General features: G+C 49.5%; 1 protein-coding gene across 1 annotated transcript in view; it reads right to left on the bottom strand.

Annotated features, from left to right (window-relative positions):
- ANKS1A (ankyrin repeat and sterile alpha motif domain containing 1A) overlaps positions 1-23,617 on the bottom strand; it is an 84,489-nt gene that overhangs the window by 37,478 nt on the left and 23,394 nt on the right. Inside the window, 8 exon segments of the mRNA XM_042884362.1 lie at positions 3,832-4,409; positions 10,802-10,919; positions 14,642-14,731; positions 16,539-16,735; positions 16,846-16,941; positions 18,226-18,327; positions 18,623-18,698; positions 19,257-19,553. Of these exon segments, the coding sequence (XP_042740296.1) occupies positions 3,832-4,409; positions 10,802-10,919; positions 14,642-14,731; positions 16,539-16,735; positions 16,846-16,941; positions 18,226-18,327; positions 18,623-18,698; positions 19,257-19,553 (1,554 nt within the window).

Here is a 23,617-nt window from a genome sequence, read left to right as displayed (position 1 = left end):
AGCTGCAGACACAGCAGCCACTTCACTTTGTGAAGCTGATGCTGGAACCCTCTGAGCCGTTCACTGCAAATTCAGCAGTGGAGCTGCTCACTTGGTGGCTGGAAGAGGCCCTGTGTGGCCGTGGGGATCCAGGTCTGCAGCTCCTCAGCAGCACCCCTGTGCTCTGCCCCCAAAAAGGCTTCCCAAACCATTTGTCTCACCAACACCTCCAGTTCCATCCACCTCCAGCCTCACAGCACTATCTGTGCATCAGACAGGTCAGCTCAGCTGATCTCCTGGACAAACAGAGCCCAATTTATCTGCTATGCGCGTTCAGTGGCTGTCAATCGTCCTGCAAAAGCAACGCTGCGTGGGACGCATCTCCCAGATACCTGAAACATTGCTTTTAGGAAGCTGACAGCACAACAGGGGGTGGGGAGCACAGCCCAGCTCCTCTCCAGCCATCGCTGCCCCCTGGGGCCGCTGTAGCAGCACTAATTGCTCTCACTGTCAGGAGCCGCTTCCCCAAGGAGCAGAGCAGTTTGCTGAGGAGCTGTGGGGTTGGGATCTCTCCTCCAGCACAGCCAAGCTCGGCTGCTCGAGGAATAGGAGGATTCAGAACTGCAGCAGGAGAAAAGGAATGGTTCAACGCCTCAACCTGGCCAAAAGCCATCAGGTCTTATGGGCCCGGAACAAAGCACGGCTGTTGTCCATCCCCCAGACTTCACTGAACTGCTAACAGAGGTTCATACCTGCCTTTCATCCAGGGAGGCTCGTGATGCTCAGGGGGAAAGCAGCTCAGCACATCTGGGCCCGAGCCCTGCCAGGTGTGCTCACCTGCAGCAGCACCTGCAAAGGGACCCGGATGGATGCACAGAGCAGGCTGGCAGCAGGGCTGAGCCCCACTCCTTCAGGAACACAAACAGTTTATCCTCCTATGCAAAATTCATGGTGAGCGATGCCGGCTGTGCGCTCCTCTCGCGGCTGCTCAATATTCATGAGCCACTTACACCAAACAAATTCACCACTTCAGCCCTCTGAGGGCAGTGCTCTGCTGCACACGTGGCTCCTCTCCCTGCCCTCACTTCCCAGGCAGCAGCAGGAGCAAGTTTTGATCCTCACCTCCTTCAGTCCTCCTCTGCTCCCGGGGCAATACAGTGCTGTTTGCTTTGCTTATCTCTCTGCTTGCTTACAGCATCTGGGGGCCACGGTGTGCGTCCCTCTGCAGCACGCAGCTGGGCCAGGCCCTCAGAGCTGCTCAACAGGGAGCGGGGCTGAACGCTGCCAAGTGAATCACTCCTTCCCCAGCCCACCCTTCTGGCAAAGCTGCACCACCTCCCACTTCCAACAAAGGGCATTGGCAGCGGGCGGCTGCAGGGCCGTGACCCTTCTGTCCCAGCACAGATCTCCCTGTGCACGCTCACCCACGGCCCAGAGCAATGCTGGCTCTGCTTACAGATCCATCCATGCACAGACACAACCCGGTCCCCCCCCTCTCCCCCGTGCCCCGAGCAGACACACCTACTGCTGGCTGTGGGCAAAGCCCTTCCGTGCCGCTGCAGCTGCACACGGATCACTTTCCTCCTCGGCTGCCTGCATAAAGGCTATTAAAAGGAACAGAATAACGCCTATAAATCTGCCATTGTTCCCCCCAGCACAGAGGCAGTGCCTCAGTGAGGTTTTGTCAGCTGGGGAAATTCCGAGGCTGAGAGTCACGTTGGACTCAGGGCAGCTGCATTACCTCCATTCAGGGAACTAATTAAATCTCCAGCAACATCACTTCTGCTAATGTTTAAATCTTATTGTCACCATTATGACCGGCCGGATCAGCCCCCTTCTGCACATACAAATCACTGCAAAAAAAAACCAAAACAACCCACATGTTCCCTGCAGGTGCAAACCCAGCATTTCTCACCACCAACCACAGGAGCCTTGTGATATTCTACAGCAAGAAGTGGACTGGCCGCACGAATCACCAACCAGCAGCAGCTCCATTTCATGCTATGCAAAAAACTGCTCTGCTTCACAAAGCGTGCCCCTCCTGCTGACAGCATCACAGAGCTGCACGTGCACCAGGAGGCAGACAGACCCTGCACACTTCTGTGCGGAGTCTTAAGGAGCAAAGCCAGCGAAAGGCAATGAATCGCCAGCTGCCGGCTTGTCTCACTATGTTTAGCTTTGCAGAGAGTTTTCCAGTGGGAACCATGATATTCTTCACATCTCACAGATGGGGAAACTGAGGCAGAGAGGAGGGAGACTTGTCTGGAATCAATGGGGAGGTCTGTGATAGCTAGGAGAGCCCGAGGCAAATCCAGCCACGGGGTTCTGCTACAGAGCAACTCCACGAGGTGTTCAAATTACCTCAGAAAGTGGGAAAACATGTAAAACCATCAGGTTTTGATCGTACCAATATTTTCACATTCGACCCGCTCCACTGCAGACAGATGGGAATTTTTCACATTCTTTCTAAATTTCCTCACCTAAACACGGCGCAGAGGAAAAGCAGATTTCCCTCCTGTGGCTCATTGGGCAGCACGGGCTGGGAGCCACGCTTTCTGTTTACAAGCAGGGAAGCAGATTTGCAGGCTCCCTTCTCCAAGCAGCGGAAGCACAGGCATGCTGAGCTCTGACCTCTGCTACCAGTAAAGCTGTGCAACTCTGCAAAGCCAGAGGCTCCTTTCCCTTTCAACATTTGCTGTAAACAGTTTGGTGAGGCACGAAAGGCACAGGGAAAGCTCTCCGCTCCTTTCAGATGTGCCTTCCGTTACAAAACCTTTCGCTAGCAGCTGCACTGCAACTAACCCAGCTAATTAGCAGCAAAGCCTCCGCAACCAAAACACCTGCAGAGGAAAATATGTATTTGGAGACGCATCAGGGAGAAAGCACGCGGACTGAAGGATGGGAGCGCCAAGGAACGATTCCCACTTCACTTCTATCCCTGTGGAATACCTCCGTCTTCCACCAAATGTGATTTTATCCCTGGGCTGGGGTCACAGAGGCAGCTGAAGCACACGAGGGGCAGGCAGGAGGCACAGCCATCCCATGGGGCAGCCGTTCCCCTCTGCCACGAGCCCGGCACACACAGCCCTGACCCCCAGCACACGCCGGGGCCATCTATTTCCCTTCAGTGTACAAAGAGTGGTTCATGTGAGCTTATCTCCTCCGCAGCGCCGCCGCTCCACCAGCACAGAATCATCTCCAAAGAATGTTTCAGTAATGCTGCGGTGCTGGATTTCAGAGGGACACTTAATCTCGCCCGAGTGGTTCACCAGGGCCAACTTTCTGAGCATGAAATATTTAACTATCCACAGGCCTCCCGGACTACAATAAAGTGCCTTCTAACAAGCCTCCAAGATAACCATGTGAAGTAGGAGCTATCATATACATAAAACAGCTCAATTACTCTGCTCTCCAGCTCCGTGAGCCCAGGACACAGCTCACCCCCAGCAGCGGGGACCCAGGCACAAAACCTCTGCTCTGAATTCTGGGGGTCTGAAGGCGAAAAATTGGGAAGAGGGAGTCAGCATGAATCCATGAGGATCACTGTTATCAATACTCCCCCATTTTGGGGGTGCTAAACTTATCTGGCTTGCCCTGCATTTAAGTAACTTAAAAGAACAAAACCTTTGAAAAGCCCCCAACCCCTTGCAGTTCTGTTTCTCCGCACTCCAATTAAGGTGTTAAATGCCAAAAGAGAGCTTTAACCACTTGTAACTCAGCATTTCCTTCTGGCTGAGATGCGAATTAGTCAAAATAACGCGAACCACCCACGAGCCTCTCTGAAGACCTGCAGCAGAGAGGAGCTCACGCTGCACAGTTTCATCCCTGGCACAGCAGCAAACTCAAACTCACCTCATCCCACTCCGAAGCAAAGGACGGCGACTTCTCCAACCTCTTCTTCCCAGTGCTGCAGTTGGAGAGCGATTCGCTCCGGCTCCCCATGGCATCGTCCTCCGTTGGGGAGCAGGTCAGGAGGTCGGAGTCTGATTTGGACAAGCTGCGGCTGAGCTTGAGCTCGGCTTTGGGTTTGCTCCCCGGGTGGGCTCTGCCCACAGCACCACCTCTGTCCCCCTCGTCCTCGGCAGCGCCGGGGTGCTGGAGCACGTGGGGCGTGCCTACAGTTTCAGGATCCGCCCGGTTGACGTGAGCGTGTTGGACGGTTGCGTAGATTGCTTTCTGGTTGTGTTCTGGAGAGCCGGTCGGTGCTGATGCAGGGGCAGGTAAATCAGCATCCTCCAGCTGCATAGCAGGTGGGTGGCTCGCTGCTTCCACGCCTCCTTTCTCCGCGGAGGGAACGAGCCTGAAAGGGTCCTCGCTTATTTCACAGATGGGGGAAGAACCGTGAAGCAGCCCCGAGAACTGCTCCGGAACCTGGATGTCCTGGCTGTCTGCAGAGTCCTGGCTGCGGCCACCGCTGCTCCTCCTGTGGTCTTCAGGGGGATGAAAGCAAAGGAAGAAAAAAAAAGTTTAAAAGATGGAAGAAGCTGCGAAATTCCAGCTCTCCCTCTGCCCTCCCTCAGCGAGGGAGGGAGAGATAAAGAGAGAACAGTTCCGTATTGTTCCGCGTACTCAACTTGTACCCAAAGTCGTGGCATTTATGAAATTCCAAACACTGGCCTGATTTATGCAATCTGGCAGCTCTCCGTGTTGTTTTATTCCTGTTAACACTAACTATCAGGCCTTGCTATATAAGGCTAAGACAAGTGCTAAGTATATCCTGCAGAGAGAGCGAGCGAGGTAGGAGAAGCAGAGACGGAGCTCCTGGAACATCTGATACATTTCCATAAAGGCCAAAGTGTTATTTAGAGCGGTGCTCCCTGCTCTTGGCACCAGCTGCAGGGAAAAACTTCTGGACTGCAAACAACCTGCAAGTTCCAAAAGCTGCTCCCCAAAAAAAACAATGCCTTCCTCCCTCGTGGTTTCCGAGTTTAACCTCTCCTCCTTGCTCAGGGGAGAGAAATAAACAGTTTATGCAATAAAAAGCTCCATCAAAAAGGCTCTCTGCTGCAAGCTGAGCACTGAATGCTAATGCAGAAAGCTGTGTGCACAAGTGGCTGTCCCAGAAATGCGGCGCTGTTACTTGGTTACTGCTGTGCTAACATCCCCAATATCAGGTAAATCATCAATAATTGACCGGTCCCAATTGCCAGGTGTGTGCACCAACACACATACTCACCTCAGCCAGGTTGTACACATGCATCTGAGCTGCACAAGCAAAGGTTAGAAAAGCAAGGAAACACAGCTCGCAGGTCCTGGGATCCCCACCACCTGCTTGTGGTGGCCTGCAGATTTTAACCACTTCCATTTACTGCCACAAACACTTGGGTGGGAGAACAACTAAAAGCACACTGCAGCAGAGCAATAAAACAAAGCACCTCCGTAACGTGGCTCTGAAATACAAGGAGGGTATCTGGACATGAAGAGGAAACTCCTTGGTTTGCTGCTCTCAGGAGCTGGTGAAGGAACGCTCATCTCACTGAGCGAGGCGAACTGAACTGATCAGTTTTGCTTCTCTTTAACAAGCAGCAGCTATTAGCAACAACAGTGAAATTAAGCTCCTTCCCCCCAGCATCCTTTTTGCACTAAGCTTGACCAGGTCATTTCCAAGCACATCTGGTTTTGTGGTGCATCCCCACACCAGAAATGAGGCAGGAAGGGCCTGAATCAGCCATTCATCCTCGCACGCCATGCAGATCCCGGGGTCTCACGCGCCCTGTGAGCACCAGCCAGTCCTCACAGGCATCTGTTTACTCCACAGAAATGCAGAAAGCAGCTTGCTGGGTTGGCAGCTGAGTCAGGAACAGCAAAAGCCTGAGCAGAGGTTAACAGCCAGGGCAGGACGCTGGCAGACCTCGCTGCTCGCCAGCGTTAAGTGATGCTGGGGCTGATTTTGTTCCGGATCCTATGAGTTTGGGATTCCAGGACAATGAAGTAGTTGTTGATCATCCTGCATGGGTACATATCCCACATGTTCTGTGGCTGCAGCCACTGAGGGCAGGCGTCACTGCAAAGCCTCACCTGCACTGCGCCCAGCGTGGGCTGGGAGCGCTGGGAAGAAGTGAAGGCCAGGCTGTATTCGGTTGGTGTGCACAAAGATCTGAGGTTGTAATGCTGGAGAGAAAGCTCAGAATGGATGGGACATGCTGTATACGTAGCAGAGACCAGTGTAAGAAAGTTGCAGATCCTGAAAGAGGGACTGGACACAGGCGCATTACCCTCTAATGGACTGGAAGGAATTGGATCCTTTACCAATTCAACAGCCCTCCCTCTTCTCCTCACCTCTCCCGTGTCCCAGCTTAACCTCCGCTGCCATTCCTGCTGAATGCAGTGAGGCAGCTTGGAGAAGTTTGTGCCACGTGCTGGGTGCAGCCAGAACAAAGTGCTCCAGAGCTCACAAAGGGGCTCCTGTTGCACAGAAATCACAGCCGCCCATTCATCCTCCAGACGATGGAGACAGACTCTGAAATACAAGAGAGCTGCCAGGGAAGGAAGGGATGGAGCAAAGGGAACAGCACTCGCAGAGAAGATGAGGAACGTCTTGAAAGAGACATCTCAGAGCCTGTAAGGCTGCCCCAAAAGCTGCAGGCAGAAGAACACACGTAGGATGGGAGGAGTGGCCTCACTCCTTTTTACCATTGAGGTGCACAGGGGGCTCTCCCCAGGCTTCACTTTTTGGGGTTTCAACTCAAGATGCCCCAGGGTGGGAGGAGAGGCCAGAGCCAGTGCTGGCCAGTGACCACAGGCCTTTTCAGGCCGTGTACATTTTTTGGGTAAGTTGCTTATGCAGTTCAGCCAATGATCATGGCAAAAAGATGAGCAGTATTCCCTTTTAAAGTACACATTGAAACAGGGCAAGGAGAAAATAATACCTAAGGGCTAGGAAAGCAGAGAGAGTCCAGGTCCATCCATCTGTGGTACTCCATGGGATTTAGGAATTTTTATCTACCTTTGAAAGCATCCCCATCCAGTTGCACCTTTTCACTCACAAAAAGGGAGTCATTCTTAAATACGGATTTGAGCTCAAGTCCCTTGGCTGGTTTCACACCCAAGCACAGCTGAGTTCCTCAGCCAGCTCCTGCTGCAGGATTCACCCACAGAAGGGTTTGCTTCCACTGCACAGAGCGCATTTCCAGGCACAGACTGTCTGCTTCCCAGGAAGGATTCAATTACATGCTCTCCTGCCAGCAGCTTGATGATCCCAGATATGAAGCACTTCCCTAACACCAAGCTGCAGCCACATTGCCTCCAGCAAGTTTGTTTCCCTAGATATCATCAGGAGTGTTTGTTTCATGCCCCTGGATTAGGAGAATCAAGCTGTTATTGCAGCCGCTCTCTGCTCAAGCTTCCCAACCTTAGAATTTAGCAAGGACATATTCCAGTCTCTAATCTTCACCTACAAAAGGCTCTCTGTGCTACATCATGTAATTTGTCAGGTGGTGAGCATGCAAATCCAGCTCCTGTGGCATAAAAGGCTGCAGCAGAGAGGAAAGCTGGCCTTTACAGTACTACTTTAGAGGTGCAAAAATAACCTTCAACTGCAGTAAAATAGAAACACAAAGGTTCATTTACATAGCGAGGTACTGCATGTGAAAATCAGAAATGTATCTCCATCACCTCAGTTGTTTGAGACAAAATTTATCCTCCAAAAGCCACCTAAACTTGTGGTCGTGTGCACTCCCTCCCCCACTGCCCTTCAAGAAAGTGAAGGGAAGGAATGCTGTCCTTGTGTTACCCTGCATGGAGGTTTCTCAATACATTGTGACTACAGAAACTCAGGCTTGGATCAAAGACATGGAGACAGGATCTGTCCTGCAGTGACGACAAAACCAGAGCAGAGCAGTCAGGCTTTGGTCCTACGTTACCATTCATCTCAGAGCAAACCAAGAAGCTTGCATTCCTTCCAACCCTGGTTTGTACCAGCCCTGTGTGCCCACACGTTCTGCCCACCTCACATTAAAAATCCCCCCAAAGCACATTTTGTCCTTTTGTGATTGGGTCAGTTCAGACATCTGGTCTAGAGAACAGCAACACTTCTGGCTGAACCAGCGCAACCACTGAGGAAAGCTCCAGCAGGAGGAAGGGTGAGCTGAGGACCTCAAGCTGGGCTTGCTATGGCAGCACGCCAGCAGGAGCTCAACAAGCACCAACAGCTGATAACCACCATGAAGAGCCATTCAGTCCTACCTGAGGCTGCTGACAGCACTGGCCGATGGCCCTCCTCAGAAGCAAGACAGACATCCACACTCAGAGGTGTTTTCTGCATTCATCCTCCTTCAGTCTCTCCCTAAACACAGCAGGAGTTGTACAGTCTCCTCCCCATCAGTCCATGCACACTTCACCACTCTTGGCTTATTTTCAAGTCCTGTTACAAGGTCTGACAGCCCTGACTTCATGCGTGAGACTGCACGTAGTTTCCTTACCAAAGAGATGGGAAAGCATTTGGCTCAAACCGCTTCTGAGACTCTGCCCGAAACAATCAGCCAACTTTTCCTAGTGCTCCAGCATGTGACAGCAAACTGCTGCAACATACACAAAAGGCCACCAGAGCAGGGCAGATAATGCCACATTCATCTGGTCACTGGACACAAGACAACTTGCAGCAAGGGGAACAAAGGCAGCTATCACATATGAAAGACACCATTAAAAACAGCGTGCTTGCCACTCTGCCTGGCAGCTGCCCTGAAGAGCACATCAGAGTCCTTCTCTTCTGACCAAAGGCTCCTCCAGAAGTCACCAAGCAACATCTGGAAGCACAGCCTCTCAGATCGAGGGCCAAGCAGCAATTCCAAGCCATGTCTCAGTCTGCTCTTTGTCCTGGAGCTGAGCTGCTGCCTTTGATGCTCCAGGACCCCTCTGATCCAGAGGTGGAAAAATTCTCCAACACCTCAATTTGGTCCTTGGTTCCTTGCTCAGCCCTCGCTTAACTTCTGCCAAAAAGACTCCACTACTTCCCAAACGTCCTCTCTCCCCACATCAGCACATACTCACGTTTCAGACTCAGCTACATCTGCTTCCCCATGTCCTCCTAGCATCTGACCTCAGCTACTGCGAGAGCTGAACATTTGCTTTTGTGTAAGGCAGGAGATTTCAAAGCTGATCCGCTCTTCCAGAGCAGTTAGGAAACATCCTGTGCAGAAAGAAACTACCTGTGACTGCTGTGAGGCAGGAACAATACAGAGGGGGGGTGGAAAGGAGAAAAAAGAAAAAAAAAAGGGAGTAACTACCAAACAGCTGCTTCATTTCCTACTGGGGTCATGAAACCCAAAGCAGGTGAAAGATGACATGGGGTCCTGGCAAAGATCTGCAGCTCCTGCAGAGCACAGACACTGCCACACGTGCAGCCATGCTGCAGGGAGCTCTGAGTTGCTTTGGAAAACAGCTGCTACCTCTGGAGAACAGACATGAGAGGGTCACAATAATCTCCACATTCAGCACTACAAGGAGAGCAGTGGGAAATGCCCCTGCTGAGCTTCAGCAGTACACAAGGTGAGAAATACATTGGAGGGGCCCCTTCAGAGCAGCTCCTCACCTGCATCAGATCAAAGGCTCCTTCCTCTCACACTGGTTATAGCTCTCCTGTATTTAAGGAAGCGAGCATGTCCTAGAAAAAGAGAAAGCTCTCCTGCGTTCCTTGGATTCCCCCTCCCACCACAACAGTGGAAAGGGCTTTAGGTTCCTCACAAACACAGTTACAATGAATCTCACATTAAGCTGCAATTGGTAGCCACAGAATGGAGAAGAGGCAGCTCACACTTGAATAATCAGCAGTAACTGCGCACTGGAAAGATCTCCTGAAAGATTCTGGTTCAATGGCTGTTGCCCAGGGACTATTCCCTCGCTGAGACTGCAGAGTGCCAACCTGAAAAGCATCCGAACTTTGCCTCGGGCTGCAAGTGGCTTTGGCAGACAGTGGTGGGAAAACAATGACCTCTTGTGCCACCCCATCCAGGCCAAGAGTGCAGCAGGACTCAAGGAAGGAACACTACCATGCTGCAAGGGAAAGCAGAACTGAGAATGCTGCAGCTCTTACAGGGAGTCAGAAAGGCACCACAGCGACTCTGCGTGATCCTCAAAATGAGATGGGTTCCGGGTTGAGAGTCCAAATTGAATCCTTCCAAATTCCTGCTCAGAAGTTTTGAATAAAGGAAGGGATATTTCTGCTTCAAACAAATCTTTTGTTGTTGTTGAAGGGGAGCCAAAAGCCCAGAGACAGCCAAGGTGTTTGCAAATCCCTGCAAAGCACAGGAGTCCCTCTGGGACAAGAGAGCCAAGTTCAGTACCTAACCTGGTCACACAGGGGATCTGCAGCCAGATCCAGAGAAGAGCTTGCTCTGCACATGTTTAGTTTCATCATGTGTTAGTTTACATCGCCATTTAGCTTTAATACACAGCAGAGTGTTGTTTTTATTACCAGGACAGGCAGGCTGATCATCTGCTGATACAAACATGCAACACCAGCAGGTCTCTAAGCTCAGCTGGATGCAGAGCACGGCTCATTCAGTGCTTGCATTGCTTCATCTCACTCCCAACAACACTGCACAGCCTTCCAACTCTGCCCTGACAGCGCACAGTATTCATTTATGTTCTAAGTTACCACTGTGGGTCCCTGCAAACTCTCAGCTGTCAAGAACAGCGGATTTGCTCTTCCTCTGTGTACATTTTGCACAGGAACGTTTAGATCTCTCCATTATAAAAGGGAAGATCACCAGGAAACAAAACAATTGCAATACAGAGTCCAGACGCCCCACCCCACAGCTTTTAATTGTTCCAAGTGCTCTGCCCTCCGTGTTTTTGCACAGTGCATTTTGGGATGGTCACTTACCTTTTGTTTTTCTATCCACTGCCACTGGCTTTTTAGTCTCCGCTGTAAGCAACAGCTCATAAGGGTGCTCCTCCTCCTCAGCTCCACTTCCTCTGCTCTTTCCTCGTGCAACAGTGGCCTAATGAAAAACAGCATAAGCAAAGCGGTGCAATTTACTCCTGCAAGGCCTCTTCATGCCATGGTTTAAGCATGGAATTGGCAGAGCCAACACCTTTGCAGTGGACAAAAACATAAAACCAAAACATAACCAAAATAAAAACAAATCCACAAAGCCCAAAAGACAGAAGATCCCCAAAGACCTTTATTTTCTAGTAGTTAAGGCTGCTGACAGCTTTCTAGCGCTGACCAACTGATTTACTGTGCAAGGTCTGCAGACAGCCCGGGCAGTGAGAAAAGAGCTGAGCACATTATTCCTGTTCAGCCCAACTCAGACTTGCTGTTGCTATTGGAATTTGCATCGTCATTGACTATTTAACTACTGGCCCTATTAGGATGTGGCTAGAGGAAAAAAAAAAAATCCACAGCACAATATAAAATTAATCCCTGCCACCTTTTTGGAAATCAGATCTAGCATGCCTAACCTCAGGACGTACATTGTACTGAGGTCTACAAGGGCCTCAGGCAACAGTGCGTAAACCGAGCTGAACCTCAGGACGCACAGCAGTGACTGTTAAATCATTTAAATCCCCCAAAGCCTCTGCTGAGAGCTCGTTGGTGACACTGGCAGAACCTGCACAGAGCTGCCCTGGAAAGTCACTGCCGTGTGCAGGGAGCGCTGTTACTGCAGGTCTGCCCCCAGCCCACGGGTCACCCACTGCCCTTTGGGAGCCACGTGTGCCATCCCAGCACCAGAGAGGTTCCAGGCACCCTGCCCGCCTGGCAGCTGCCTCTCAGCACCATCTCCTGGTCAGACTGGCTGCAGTCCTGTCCCACGGCCCCCGTGTGCCTCTAACAACTCAGGCAGCCGCAGCAGGAGCAAATCAGAGCCAGAGAGTGAGCAATCCCTGCCTGCTGCCAGGACAGGGAAGGATTGGTTTGCACACAGCAGCCCCCAAGGAAGGCTCCTGCACTGCTCGGATTCCTGGAACTGCCCTTGTCTAGACAGCAGACTAAGAGCTGCCTCCAATTTCTTCCCCTAGGAGGAAGCATCTCTTTCCTCAAGGGCAAATAGGTACCTACCTGGCTGCGACCTAACCAGGACACCTGGAGGCCTTTTAGGGAGGCTTGGAAACGACACAAAGTCCTGCATCCCTGTGTCAGTCCAGCTGGCTTTTAAATCAGCTTTGTAATGGGAGGAAGCAGGTCAGGCCCAAGGAAAGTATTTGTTCTATAAGCTTTGAGACGAGCTGTCAGGCACACCAACTCCTTCTCAGGTGAAAGAGCTCATAATGAGCAAATTAAGGCAAAAGACTTCTGAGCAGATGGTGGCACAAAAACATCAGACTGTAACAGTAGGTATCAGGCTCTCGCCAGAGATCTTGGAAAAATACTGCACAGCAGCAGCCTGGCAGAACAGTCGTAGCCTGGACCTCCAGCCAGGCATTAGTGTACTGCTAAGGCTCCTGCAGATGATGACTGCTGCACTGCACTCGTTCAAATGCACTGAATGTATTTGCAGAAAGAAGCTTCCTAGCCACATGCAGTTCCCAGCTTTTGCTTTGTAAAGGTCAGTGTGTGCAATCATAGACCTGATGACACTTCATTGTCTCAACTTCTCATTCTTCCAAAGCCTCAAATACAGTCTGAAGTTAAAACTGAATTAAAATGAAATCAGTTGTTTGCAGGAGAACTGTGCTTACTCTGCAGGTAATGCAACCAAGTAAGTAAGAAGATCATCAACACTTTCATCTGTTTCATCTTCTATTTATTTATACATATTGGTTAGTGCTCAAGAACCATTCACTATCACCAAAACCTAAAAATAAGCTGTTAGCAGTGAGCGTGCCCTATAAAGTGTACTTAATCCACAGCAGGGGACTTGGTGAAAGACTTTTTAAAGGCTATTTCATTTCTCTCTCCTCCCCCCCAGCACTGCAGAGAGAACTGCTGAATGGTCATGGCGCCTTTTGCCTGCATTTCCTTTCTGGAGATGAGTAGCAAAGAAATGAAACTGAAGTTTAATTTGACAACACAGAACCTTTTTTCAGCCACAAACCCAGAAGGTTTCTGCTGATAGGGAAGGAGGGCACTCGGGCACCTTCCACACAATCAGCTCTGTTGCCTGTTTATACTTAATGTTTTTCCACAATGGAAGTTCAGTTTCTTGTTTATGCACATCTGCTTTGACTGATAGCCCCATCCTGGCAACGGAACAAAAGGACTGCTTTTAAGAGCACAGTTTGGCCCAACCCCACAGCATTGGATGACTAAGTGCCCTGGCCCCAATGTGAGAACATGTTCTGAAATGGGCGATCGGGATGCTGCTCTGAGAAGCTTACAGCAATCCCTAAGCTCATTCCTGTTGGTGCCTGCCCAACACAGAGAGAACATGTAAAAAATACAACCACCAACCAATCAATTGCACCCAAACTGCCTTCTGGGTAGATCTGAAAGGCCACTGCCATGCAGCTACACTCACTGTGTGCACTTCTTATCAATAAAACAAATCAAGATTTCCCTAGTGAGTCACTTTGTGCACAAGTAATTGGCAGCAGGACTTCCTTTAATGGACCACATTTCCAAAGCCTTCAATGGCAGGATAGCAGGTGCTTTGTAATTAAATATGGCAAAGTAACTCAGCAGGAGCAGCCAATGCATGCTTCCCTCATTTTTACTGCCATAAACAAGTCCTGCTTTTCAGTTGTACCACGACCTGCCAGCCAGCTCTCCTCTCTGCTTATCATATGCTGGAAAACAACTGCAGTGGAGTCCACAATTTGGCATCCCAGTCCTGCTGTTTGTGCACTGGTTGCTGTTCCACTCTATGTAAAGTCAGTCCTATTACAGCACATCGCATTTACTTCTATCCTGTGTAGACTTGACATACTTCAGAAAACAGATTGCATTTATGTCTCATAGGAACTTCAGCACATCAACACATGCAAAGCAAAGGCTCTGCTGAACTGGAGTCTGCTCCAACAGCCAAAGGCAGCAGACACTTCATTAGTTTCACATGCACCTCATTGAATTTGGAAAAGGAAATCCTCAAGATTTGTGTTTGCATTGACTTCCTGGGTGCCAACAGAGATTTCCAAGACATTTGTGGTTTCCTGTCCTTACACTGAGTGCTCCCAGAGAGCCCTCAGATCTGAGGTTCATAGGCTAGTGAATAAAAAATGAGCCATAGGAAGCCCAGGAGCAAGAACACAGAATAAGAGAGCTCTAATCAAAAAGCAGCTCCCACCCACTGACCTCTGCAGAAGACAGCTTTATCATATGCTGGGCCAGAACCTTGGCTGAATTCAAGACCCTGAGCCCTGCTCACGTCAGTGGGACCAACGAGCCCACACATCCCCTGCACAGCTGGAAGCACAGAGGAAGCAGGAACTAACACTTGAGACTGAAGCCCAGAGGGTGCAGAAGTATTCAGTGGGATCATTACAGGCGGGCAACAGTCCACATCCCAATGTGATTCAGAAAAATCTCTTCCTATGGGAGTTCCCAGCCAAGAATAGGAAAGCAAGGCTGAAGGTCAAAACAGAGGTGCCCTGGAAGAACCACACAAAGGAAGTTCCCATGGCAAGTGATAGCAGCAGTGCTGGAATAATAATAAGAAAACACTTCCCGACTCAATATGCAAGGAAAGCAATATTACAACTGCTTCCACCCAAATCCAAATGATCATAGAGCTGGTCTTTAAGCCTCGTTGCGGCAAAGCAATCCAGCTGCAGCCTCACATACCTCACAGGAAGCACCATGGCCCATCTTCTCCGTGTGCTGCTCCTCTTCTTCATCAGGCGGTGGTTTAGCAGGGGGGGGTGGACGCTCTCTCTGCAGTTCAGAAGACCACCGTCAATCCCTGTGGTAAAGTCCATCCCCTTCTGCTTCCTGACACTACAGCCACACTGCTGGGAGCACAGCGTGCTGAGCACCTCCTCACATTAATTTGAGCAGAGCAGATGATGAATCCCAGCAGCACAGAGCTCCCAGTGCTGCCTTCCCTCCCCGCTCCAGCAGGACACCAGCTCGGGCAGAGCCCTTTGTGTACAGGGACCAACTGCAGCACACTGCAAGGGCCACCACTGATCATGCACACCTCTCATTCCAGAGCAGTAAGTGCACAACAGCTCAGACCCACAGGAGCATCGACCATGCTGAGGTGGGAGGTGGTGTTGACACAGGTTTGTTTCGTTAATTAAGCCAGTTCATTCAGATCCAGACTGGTATCTCTAGAGCAGAGCACTGCACGGATAAGATCAATAATGAACTCATTATGATGTGTAGAAAGGGACTTCTCATTGTGCTGCTACTCACTTGTGTCTTAATGAAGCAGTAACAGGAATAAGTGATTCCAGAAGCATCTTTTTAATGAAAAACTCTGGAGATCCAGGAGACAGCACTGCACTGCATTCCTCAAATATCCCAAGATTGCCCGCAGGCAGTTAGAGCTGCACTGTCTTGTCTCGACACAGAGCTAAAGAGGTCTCAGCTCCTGCCCTGCAACAGCTCCATCTAATGGCTAATTGAAATAGAAAGTGCTCATTGCAAAAGGCCCGACCAAACTCCAGAAAGCTCCTAAAGCAACTCCCTCCTTCTTCTCCCTTCTCACTGCAGTTCAGCCTCTCATCTCGTCTGATAGAGCTGAGCTTACTTCACATCAGCCACTATCAACACAGGACAGTACTCAGATGGATAAACACCATAAACATCTAGTTTGATAAACAGCACCTGCATCTTGTACTGCATTCACTAAACAAGACATCTGGACAAAACGTCCACCTTCTGAAGGCTTTGTTTCATTTCTGCTACATTTGCAAACTGCAGGGAAAGGGATGCACCTCTTCACAGAGGGAGAGGAAGCATGGGTACAGTGCCACCCACAGTGCAATTGGCCATTGCTGCTTTGCCCTTTGTCCAAAAATTCAGGTTGTTTTTGCAAAGCCTTTTCTATGGAAACAAAGCCTGAAGCTGACACAGCATGCTGCAAGGCCAGCTTCCCATCTGCCCCAGAGCAGCATCACCATGATTGCTAAGGAGGCAGCAGATGCAACTAACAGAAGGTGAGGAAGAGAAGATAGTTCCAGGAGCTTTGTGTTGCCTTGTAAAGCCTTGAGTACCCTCTACAGATCTCTGCAAGTAATACACAGAACATATTTTTGCTGCTAGTTTACTGCAGGATATTCCTAAAGGTGATTTCTCAAGAACCTTCTCTTGGGCAAAGCAAAAGAGAAATGCTACACAGAAGTTTCCAAAGCTTTTTCTAGGTAATAAGGTTGCCCTTCAGGTAATATTCTGACAAACCAAAACTCACAGAGACTGTCAGAAAACATAAGGGCGCAATGCTGGGTAAAACCAGGCACACCAAAATGACCGCGTGCCGTGCAGGAATGGAGATATGAGTAACAGTGACCTACTTGTGTTGCCCTGTGTCGAAAGTGGCTGATGAGAAGAAATAACCTCAGTTCTAACACAGATGTGGGCCACGTGAACAGGCACAGAAAGCAGAGGCACCTGCCTGCTCTGAGCAATGCCAGGGGTAGCTTTCAAGATTTCTTCAAGCTGAGGAATTGGCACAGCCTGCTGCGCAATCATGGCAAGAGAGAAGTTATCTTTCTAAGGCAAGCACACAGCTACATACAGGCCTGACTCCTGCTGCTTTAAGGCCAGCTGCTTCCACTTCCTTATTCACAGACTCTCTGTCTGAAGACTTCCCACTGGCAAGGCTGTCCAGGGAGTGACAGGACGTTGCGTTGTACAAAGCTTCATATGGGCTTTCCTCTTCTGGGTTCACATCAAAGTCTATGATCAGCTCTGTCACTGCTTTCTCCACATCACCTGTGAGAGGAAGGGAGGAAAGAAGAGCATCACTGGTGGTCTCCATCCTCTGAAGGTCAGTGTTGGCAGGAGCAGGAGTGGCAGTGGCCTCTGGGGTGCATAGAACCTACCCTGAGGGATCCAGCACGCAGGGTCGGTGCTTGGAGCAGGCGGTGCCTGCGCTGTCTTGTCTGCAGCTTTGGCACTTTTCTTCCCAGTCGTGTAATCTGCAACGAGGTGGGGCAACAACAAGGATCAGTTTCTGGCCATCTAGCTTTATCTTCAGCAGATGGGATTTTCTCCCTTGTGGATGGGAGACCAACTGTCAGCATTAAGTCTCCAAAAAAAATAACCAAAGGACATTACTGAAACTCGCAGCTCAGATCCTGAAATAGAACCAGTCGACCTCTTTAATCACATGCACAAGGTTAAGAAGGATCCTTTGAACTTCTACAGACGCTTTAATCAGAAAGCTGCAAAGCTCCTGGAGCGACATAACTTGAAGGAGCAGATGACTTGATGCTCTGAGCACAGGCTGCAGCACTAAACAGATGCAGTCTGGTCTTCTGGGGTCATAAAGCAGCAGAGAAGCTAGTTCTAGCTGCAGTCCCCAAACCACAGACCAAGTCAGAAATAGTAAGCTTGCATGAATGAAATCAGACAGCACCATCTCACACAGCTCACTTACAGGAGCAAACTATCAGCATTTACCTGCAAGAGGTTCAGTTTTAAAGCCCATCTATGTCTTCAGTTTCAGTACAGAGATGATCCCAACCCGCTCACAGACAAAGCTTAATTAAAAGTCCACAAAGAGCTTTGAACCTGTAGAGCTCTCAAATGCTGAGCAGGAATAATACACATCAGTTGCATACACTTCTGATCTTTCTCCCCACAGCTGACAGGAAATTGAGATAATGTAATTACAAGGTAGGAGTTGAGCTAACATGCCACACTTCATTCCCTAATGTGGGCAGATACAAAGGGCCAAGATCTTTTCTAAACCACAAGTAATCAAGGTTCTCTTCTGGAAATCTCATCTGCAGAAATCCATGCCCAAGCTTCACAGTGAAGCAAGGAGCAGGAGGTGGGATCAGTGGGTGACTATTTGCCTACAGACACATAAAACAGACTTAATCCAAAACCATATCTAAAGCTATTACTTTGCATTCTGCAAGCAGATTTAGGCTACCCTTAATTTTAATTTACTTATAAAGCGAGTTGAACAAAGCTCAATTAAGCCCATTTAAATTGTAAAAGTGATGCCTCGCTCTTCCAGCAAAGAAGTTAATCCCCCTTCAATCCACTCCTGGAAGTCCTCCTGCCAACCCCTGCTGCAGACACCGTCCACCTGAGCAGTGCAGCGTCGTTTCTTCCCACACCCTGAAGATTCTCACTGACTTGCAGCTCCATTGTGTTCAACACTTTCCAGCACACGAGGCCCTCACCTTGTACCTGCACAGGCACAATTTGCACTCTAAACTCTTCCCTCCTGCCCCCACATTGCTGCTTACCTTCAATGAGAGCTGCTATATGTTGACTTTTCTGAGAAGGAAGCTCCCTCACGATATCCAGAGCCGTCAGGCCTCTGTTATCCTTTATGTTCACATCAATACCTATAGCAGTAGGTATAGAGGAGGCAAAAGCAAGAACATTTTCGAACAAGCACAGATTTACACCTTTAATCAAGTCACAGCTCGCACATGTTCATCACTGGGCGGAGCTAAAAAATGCTCAGTAGAAGCAAACCTAAAGCCAGATGCCAAGGGATAACCTCTCCTGTAACTCCCCCTGAGGAACAGCACTTTGGTAACTGATTGGAGAAAAGTGCTGTCACTAAAGAGGGCTTTCCTCGGGTTGTGGGTGAAGGGCTCACCACGTCATTGTTTCAGAATGGGATCATTCTCTCACCTGCAGCCAGCAATATTTGTACCACATCTGTCTTGCCAAACAAAGCAGCTTCGTGCAAAGCACTGCCTTTTTCAGTCTGCAAATTAAATGAAAAATAGCATGAAGCTAGATGGGGGGAGTGCTGATGGAGGAACTTTCAGAAGGTTACAGAAGCAATAAATACGCTGCATCGTATACAAAGAGGACAAAGTATTGACATTATTACAACACTGAGAATTCGGAGCAGAAAATGGAGACTGCCTCTTTGCAAAGAGATGCAGGCTCAGAGTTAGCGACCAAGAGAAGGCTTTCTAAAGCTTAGAAGAAGGTCACGTGCTGGAAAGGAAATGGTTTGCTTCCACTCTACTGAGAGCTCACAGTCTTGCAGTGCAGAACAGCGTAGGCAGAGGAGTTTTCCTCCCTCGCTATGCATCTGTGGCTCTTCACCCAACTAACGAGCAAGCACCAAGCATGCACTGCACCAGGATTCCTCTGAGCGGCCTCCCAGAGGAACGAGCTGAACAAGCAGCCTGGAGGAACCCAAAGCCAACACTCCTCTCCCACACAGGATCCCTATGGAGGACGAGGAGCCCTCCTCACAACCACAAGGCTCCCAGCAGCCAGAGCAGCCCCTCACACCCCCCACCCCAGATACCTGATAGTTGCTATCCATGCCAGCATCCAGGAGGACGTGGACTACGGTTTTGTGACCGTTCCTCGCCGCCAAGTGCAGGGGAGTGTGTTTCTTTGTGTTGCAGCTTAAAAGATTGGGGTGAGCGTTCAGCAGCATCTTCACAACCTCCAGCCTCCCGTAGAGAGCGGCTAGGTCCAGGGGGGTCTCAAACTTGTTGTTACGCATGGTGGGGTCGGTGAGCTCCTCCAGGAGGACCTTCACCACCTCGGTGTGGCCGTACTGCGCGGCGCAGTGCAGTGCTGTCTCGTTGTCATTGTTCTGGGGGGGGGTCAGAAAGGCCAACATGTCAGAATTGGGAAAGCAGAGCTGCGCCGTGCCTCGCTCAAACCATTGAAGTTTAAATGCAAAAACAAGCCAAAAAGCAGTCAGGAAGCAAAGAGCCCGGTTTGAACTGGAGCCTGGAGCAGTGCTTTCACCATGCCAGTACCAGGCACAGACATCCCCTGAGGAGCTCACCCAGTGACCCACCCAGCAAAGCTTCAAAACCATTCAGAACAACTGAGCTTCGCTCAGATGTGAGGAATCTGCTCTGTGGGAATTGGTGCTCTAGATGGAGTAGCCTGTTTTCAGAGCATGGAAACCCAAAGGAAGAGCCCACACTGAAGCTTAAGGGATTGTCGTGCTGTATCTGGATGGCCATTAATTCCTCTGGCCCTTGGGAAAGCAGTCTGTTATTAGCTGGCAGCATCCCTTACTTTGGGGTGCCACCAAAATAAAAGACTGCAGTACATGCCACACCAACTGCACCATGAACTCTATCTGCTGTCACTTGTCATCATTTCAGATTTAAACTTCAATTGTTTCAATCCTACTTATCCTAACAGCCTCTGCAGTTCTGAAGCTTGCAAGCTGGCCATTTTAGAGAAAGAGTGCATGCAGCTGCGTGCAGTTTGCAAATTAGGAGTTTAGCAAACAGTGCCACTGGGCTGTTCCACTAACAAGCCCTCATCATCAAGGTCTCAGGTCAACTGGAGGGAAGAAACATTGGAGCAGCACATGAAAGCCAGACCCAACTAAGGCATGCAGCGCTGGGCAAGTTACAATCAGCAAAGTGCTGAGATGAGCAACCCCACGTTTCATTTCCAGGTGCAAAATAGGAACGTTGCCAGATTTAAGGGTCTTGTCTTTTTTTTTTTTTCCTCTTTCAAACTAAGTTCATCTCAAGCTTCCAGTTTCATTCCTGTGTAATTATACACAGAGAAGTTTCAGTTCAGGGACTAAAGGACTAAGTTAAGGGTGTAAACATGTATGCAATTATTTGACCCCAAGTGACTTCAGCACAAGTGTACCACATTTAAGCCTCAGCTGAGAGAACTCTGTCACTTTAAGAACAAATTAATAACACGGTGTCTTAGCTAGAAAGTCTACTTTAGAAAATGAATTTGACCAGAACCTCCATTGATGCTTTGAGAGCAAAACCACCTCTTTTGTGGCTTTTTTTTTTTAATACTGCCCTATAGGAGCGGTCAATATTTTGCACCATTTCACAAGCATGCTGCAGAGCTTGCTTTGCTGCACTTTAATCCTATGGATGTGTTATATCGTTCCAGGGATTACAGGAGGCACAGCATGCAAATTCCCACTCTGTTTTATTCTGCTTCGCATCATTTGACAGCCAGGGGAAGAGCAGAAGGGAAGCGAGACGTGGAGAGGCTGCAACCAGCATCAAAGCACAAAGCAAGGAGGCAGGGCACAGCCACATGCAGAGAGAGATATTTTGGAAGGTAAGCAAAGCAGGGCATCACTGTTAGCACAGGAGGTCACAGACAAAGAACAGGCTCGATACTTGGAGAGGCAGAGGCAGCCATGGTGAAGGAACGCACATACATGTGGACAGAAGTTACTGGAGAATAAAGAAGTCTGCACATAAAATACACATACAGAGTGAGAAGGGGAGAGAATAGAGAGCTACAGAGATCACGCCTAACGCTCCTACAGTGCTGGTCTCGAGTTCATTTAGATGGATGGGAGATCCTGTTATGTGGTGGGCAGGGAAGGGAACCTGGATGTTGTGAGCCCTCCTGGAGCTGCAGCTGTGTGCCTACAGAGCCGAATGGGGGGTGCACAGCTCTGCTTGTTCCACCACCAGCACTGCCCATCCTCCCCTGCCACCCAGACCATATCTGCCAAGGGTGTGCTTTAAAGCACTCTGCAAATCCTGAACATCTGCTTGGCAGCTCCAAAACAGGCATACAGCTTCCTCTGAGAGTACAGTTATTGAAGTTTGCTGCAATTGAGTCTCATTTTCTCTAAACAGCTCAGGGCACTGGTGCTCTGGACAAAATCCCATCCATAAAACCGGGATGAAATCCCCAGGCCATCCTCCTGTAGCACAGCCACCAGGTGGTAAGATGCTCTGCACCATTACAGCAAGTCCTTCCCCATCACAGGAACTCCAGCTATCGCATGACTCTGCACTGCTCCTGTTTTGAGTGACCTTGGAGGAGCCCCAAATACCTGAACTGTTCCAGACAAAGGAGTGTGCCCCAACCCCAAGCAGAGCCTAAAAACAGGCACAAGCACTCCGATGTATGCATTTATCTGAGATGGAAAAAGAAAATGCCTTCCCAGCAGCCAGAAGGCACGTGGATTCAAATTTCAAAACTCCTTAGGAAAAAAACAGAGCGCTCTATAGGACCCAGGGGCAGCACTCCTGCAGGAATCCAAGCACCCCCCTTAATTGCAGCCAGGAGTGGGAAGCTGGGCCTTGGCTGATGCCTGCCTGCAGACAACAAAATGGGAACAGCAGCAGGAATGCCTCTGCTCTCATATGGGTTCCATCACATTTCTCAAGCCCTGGTAATCAGATATCACATACTACTGCCCTTATGCTCCTCATCACACCTTGCTGCAGAGCACCTCCAGCTCAGTCAAGAGCATCTGCACTCCTGTTCCTAACACTCTGTAGGAGGGCTTCGATCTAAATCACATCTTTCTTTCTTAAATTAAGTGGAAAAGTTTGTGTTTTTTTTTTTTTTAATTTTCTAACCTGCAAAGGTTTGAACACTTACACCAAGGCAAAGCTTGGCAATGCTGCTCTGAGCTTTTGGAGGAGCTGTTGTGAATGCCAGGCAAAAATGGTTTAGTAGACACAACTCTGCCTTGGGGTGGGGAAAAGAATCACTGAATGCTTTGGGTTGGAAGGGACCTCAAGGACCACCAGGTTCCATCCCCCTGCCACAGCAGGGCTGCCAGCTGCTAGATCCACAACAGATCAGATTGCAAGACCTCCAGTCGTCCCTCAGGGCTCTGCCCTCAGCAGAGCAGGGATGAAGAGGCTCCTTTGCTCCCACAGGTGCCCGCCAACACCAACACCATTTCAGAAGAAACGACCCCCATCTGCCCAACAAGCCCTCAGAAGCTCTGCAGGTGGCCGTGCTGCCCGCTTTCATCCGCAGGCTGCAGATGCTGGGCTCTCAGCACAACATTTAGATTTATAGCGCTTTAAACCCAATCTGCATGAATCATTTGCAGCCAATTAAGAAAGACAAAGATAGGTTGTGCAGTTTATTCCTCCTTGGGCTACGTGACAGCTTTTTCTACACAGGCTTTGCTCAACTGGGTGGGTACCTTCATCCCAATTGGAGAGCCCAATTTAAGGCAGGAGTCACAGGAACAAAGCTGCAGCTCCATCTCTTCACTTGGCTTCTATCATTCCTGTTTCAGAAGTCTCTATGGCCCATACAGATGGGCTGGAAGGGCTATTTATTTAAAAGATATTGAAAAGGAAGGGGTACAAAAAGAAGCTTTCGGGAAAACGAAGCTTCTGGCTCTCTTACCTCTTCCTGATCAGGGTAACAATTTAATCTGTAATCCAACCTTATAGAAACACTTTTCCCCTCTTGAAAATATCCCACATGCTTGGAAAAAGGAGACATCTTGCTTTGATTGCTTCTATATCAAATCCCATCCTGCGTGGGAGCTGGGAAGCTGAAAGCACAAGCCAAGCAAGGACTCCTTACTTTGCTCTTGGACTTTCTTTGGCTCTCCCACCTGCAGCCAAGCTACTGAGAAAACATCAAGGTGAGTATGTGAGATGCAGCTCTGCTTGGACTTCATCACACCAGGCCAGGAACCAGTGGTAAGCTGGTCACAACTTCAGATGGACCTAACGTGTGCTGTGAGTCATTTCTCTCTCTCTCCTTAAAACCAAAGATTGCAAAGCCCCAGCCTTGCTTGCAAGAGTGCTACAGACATCCTGAACACAGCCAAAAGAAAATTAATTTAAGATAGAATACTTAATAAACATTCCACAAGAAAGCTCGCCCAATTTGAGGTTTGTACTCCTTCCTCACTCAAAAATTTACTGCTAGCATATAAGG

This window comes from Lagopus leucura, unplaced genomic scaffold (genome assembly GCF_019238085.1).
Source record: "Lagopus leucura isolate 7727_CA_CO unplaced genomic scaffold, USGS_WTPT01 Super-Scaffold_100043, whole genome shotgun sequence".
Lineage (NCBI taxonomy): Eukaryota > Metazoa > Chordata > Aves > Galliformes > Phasianidae > Lagopus > Lagopus leucura.
Note: the sequence above shows the minus strand (reverse complement) of the source record. Positions and strands in the feature narration are given on the sequence as shown.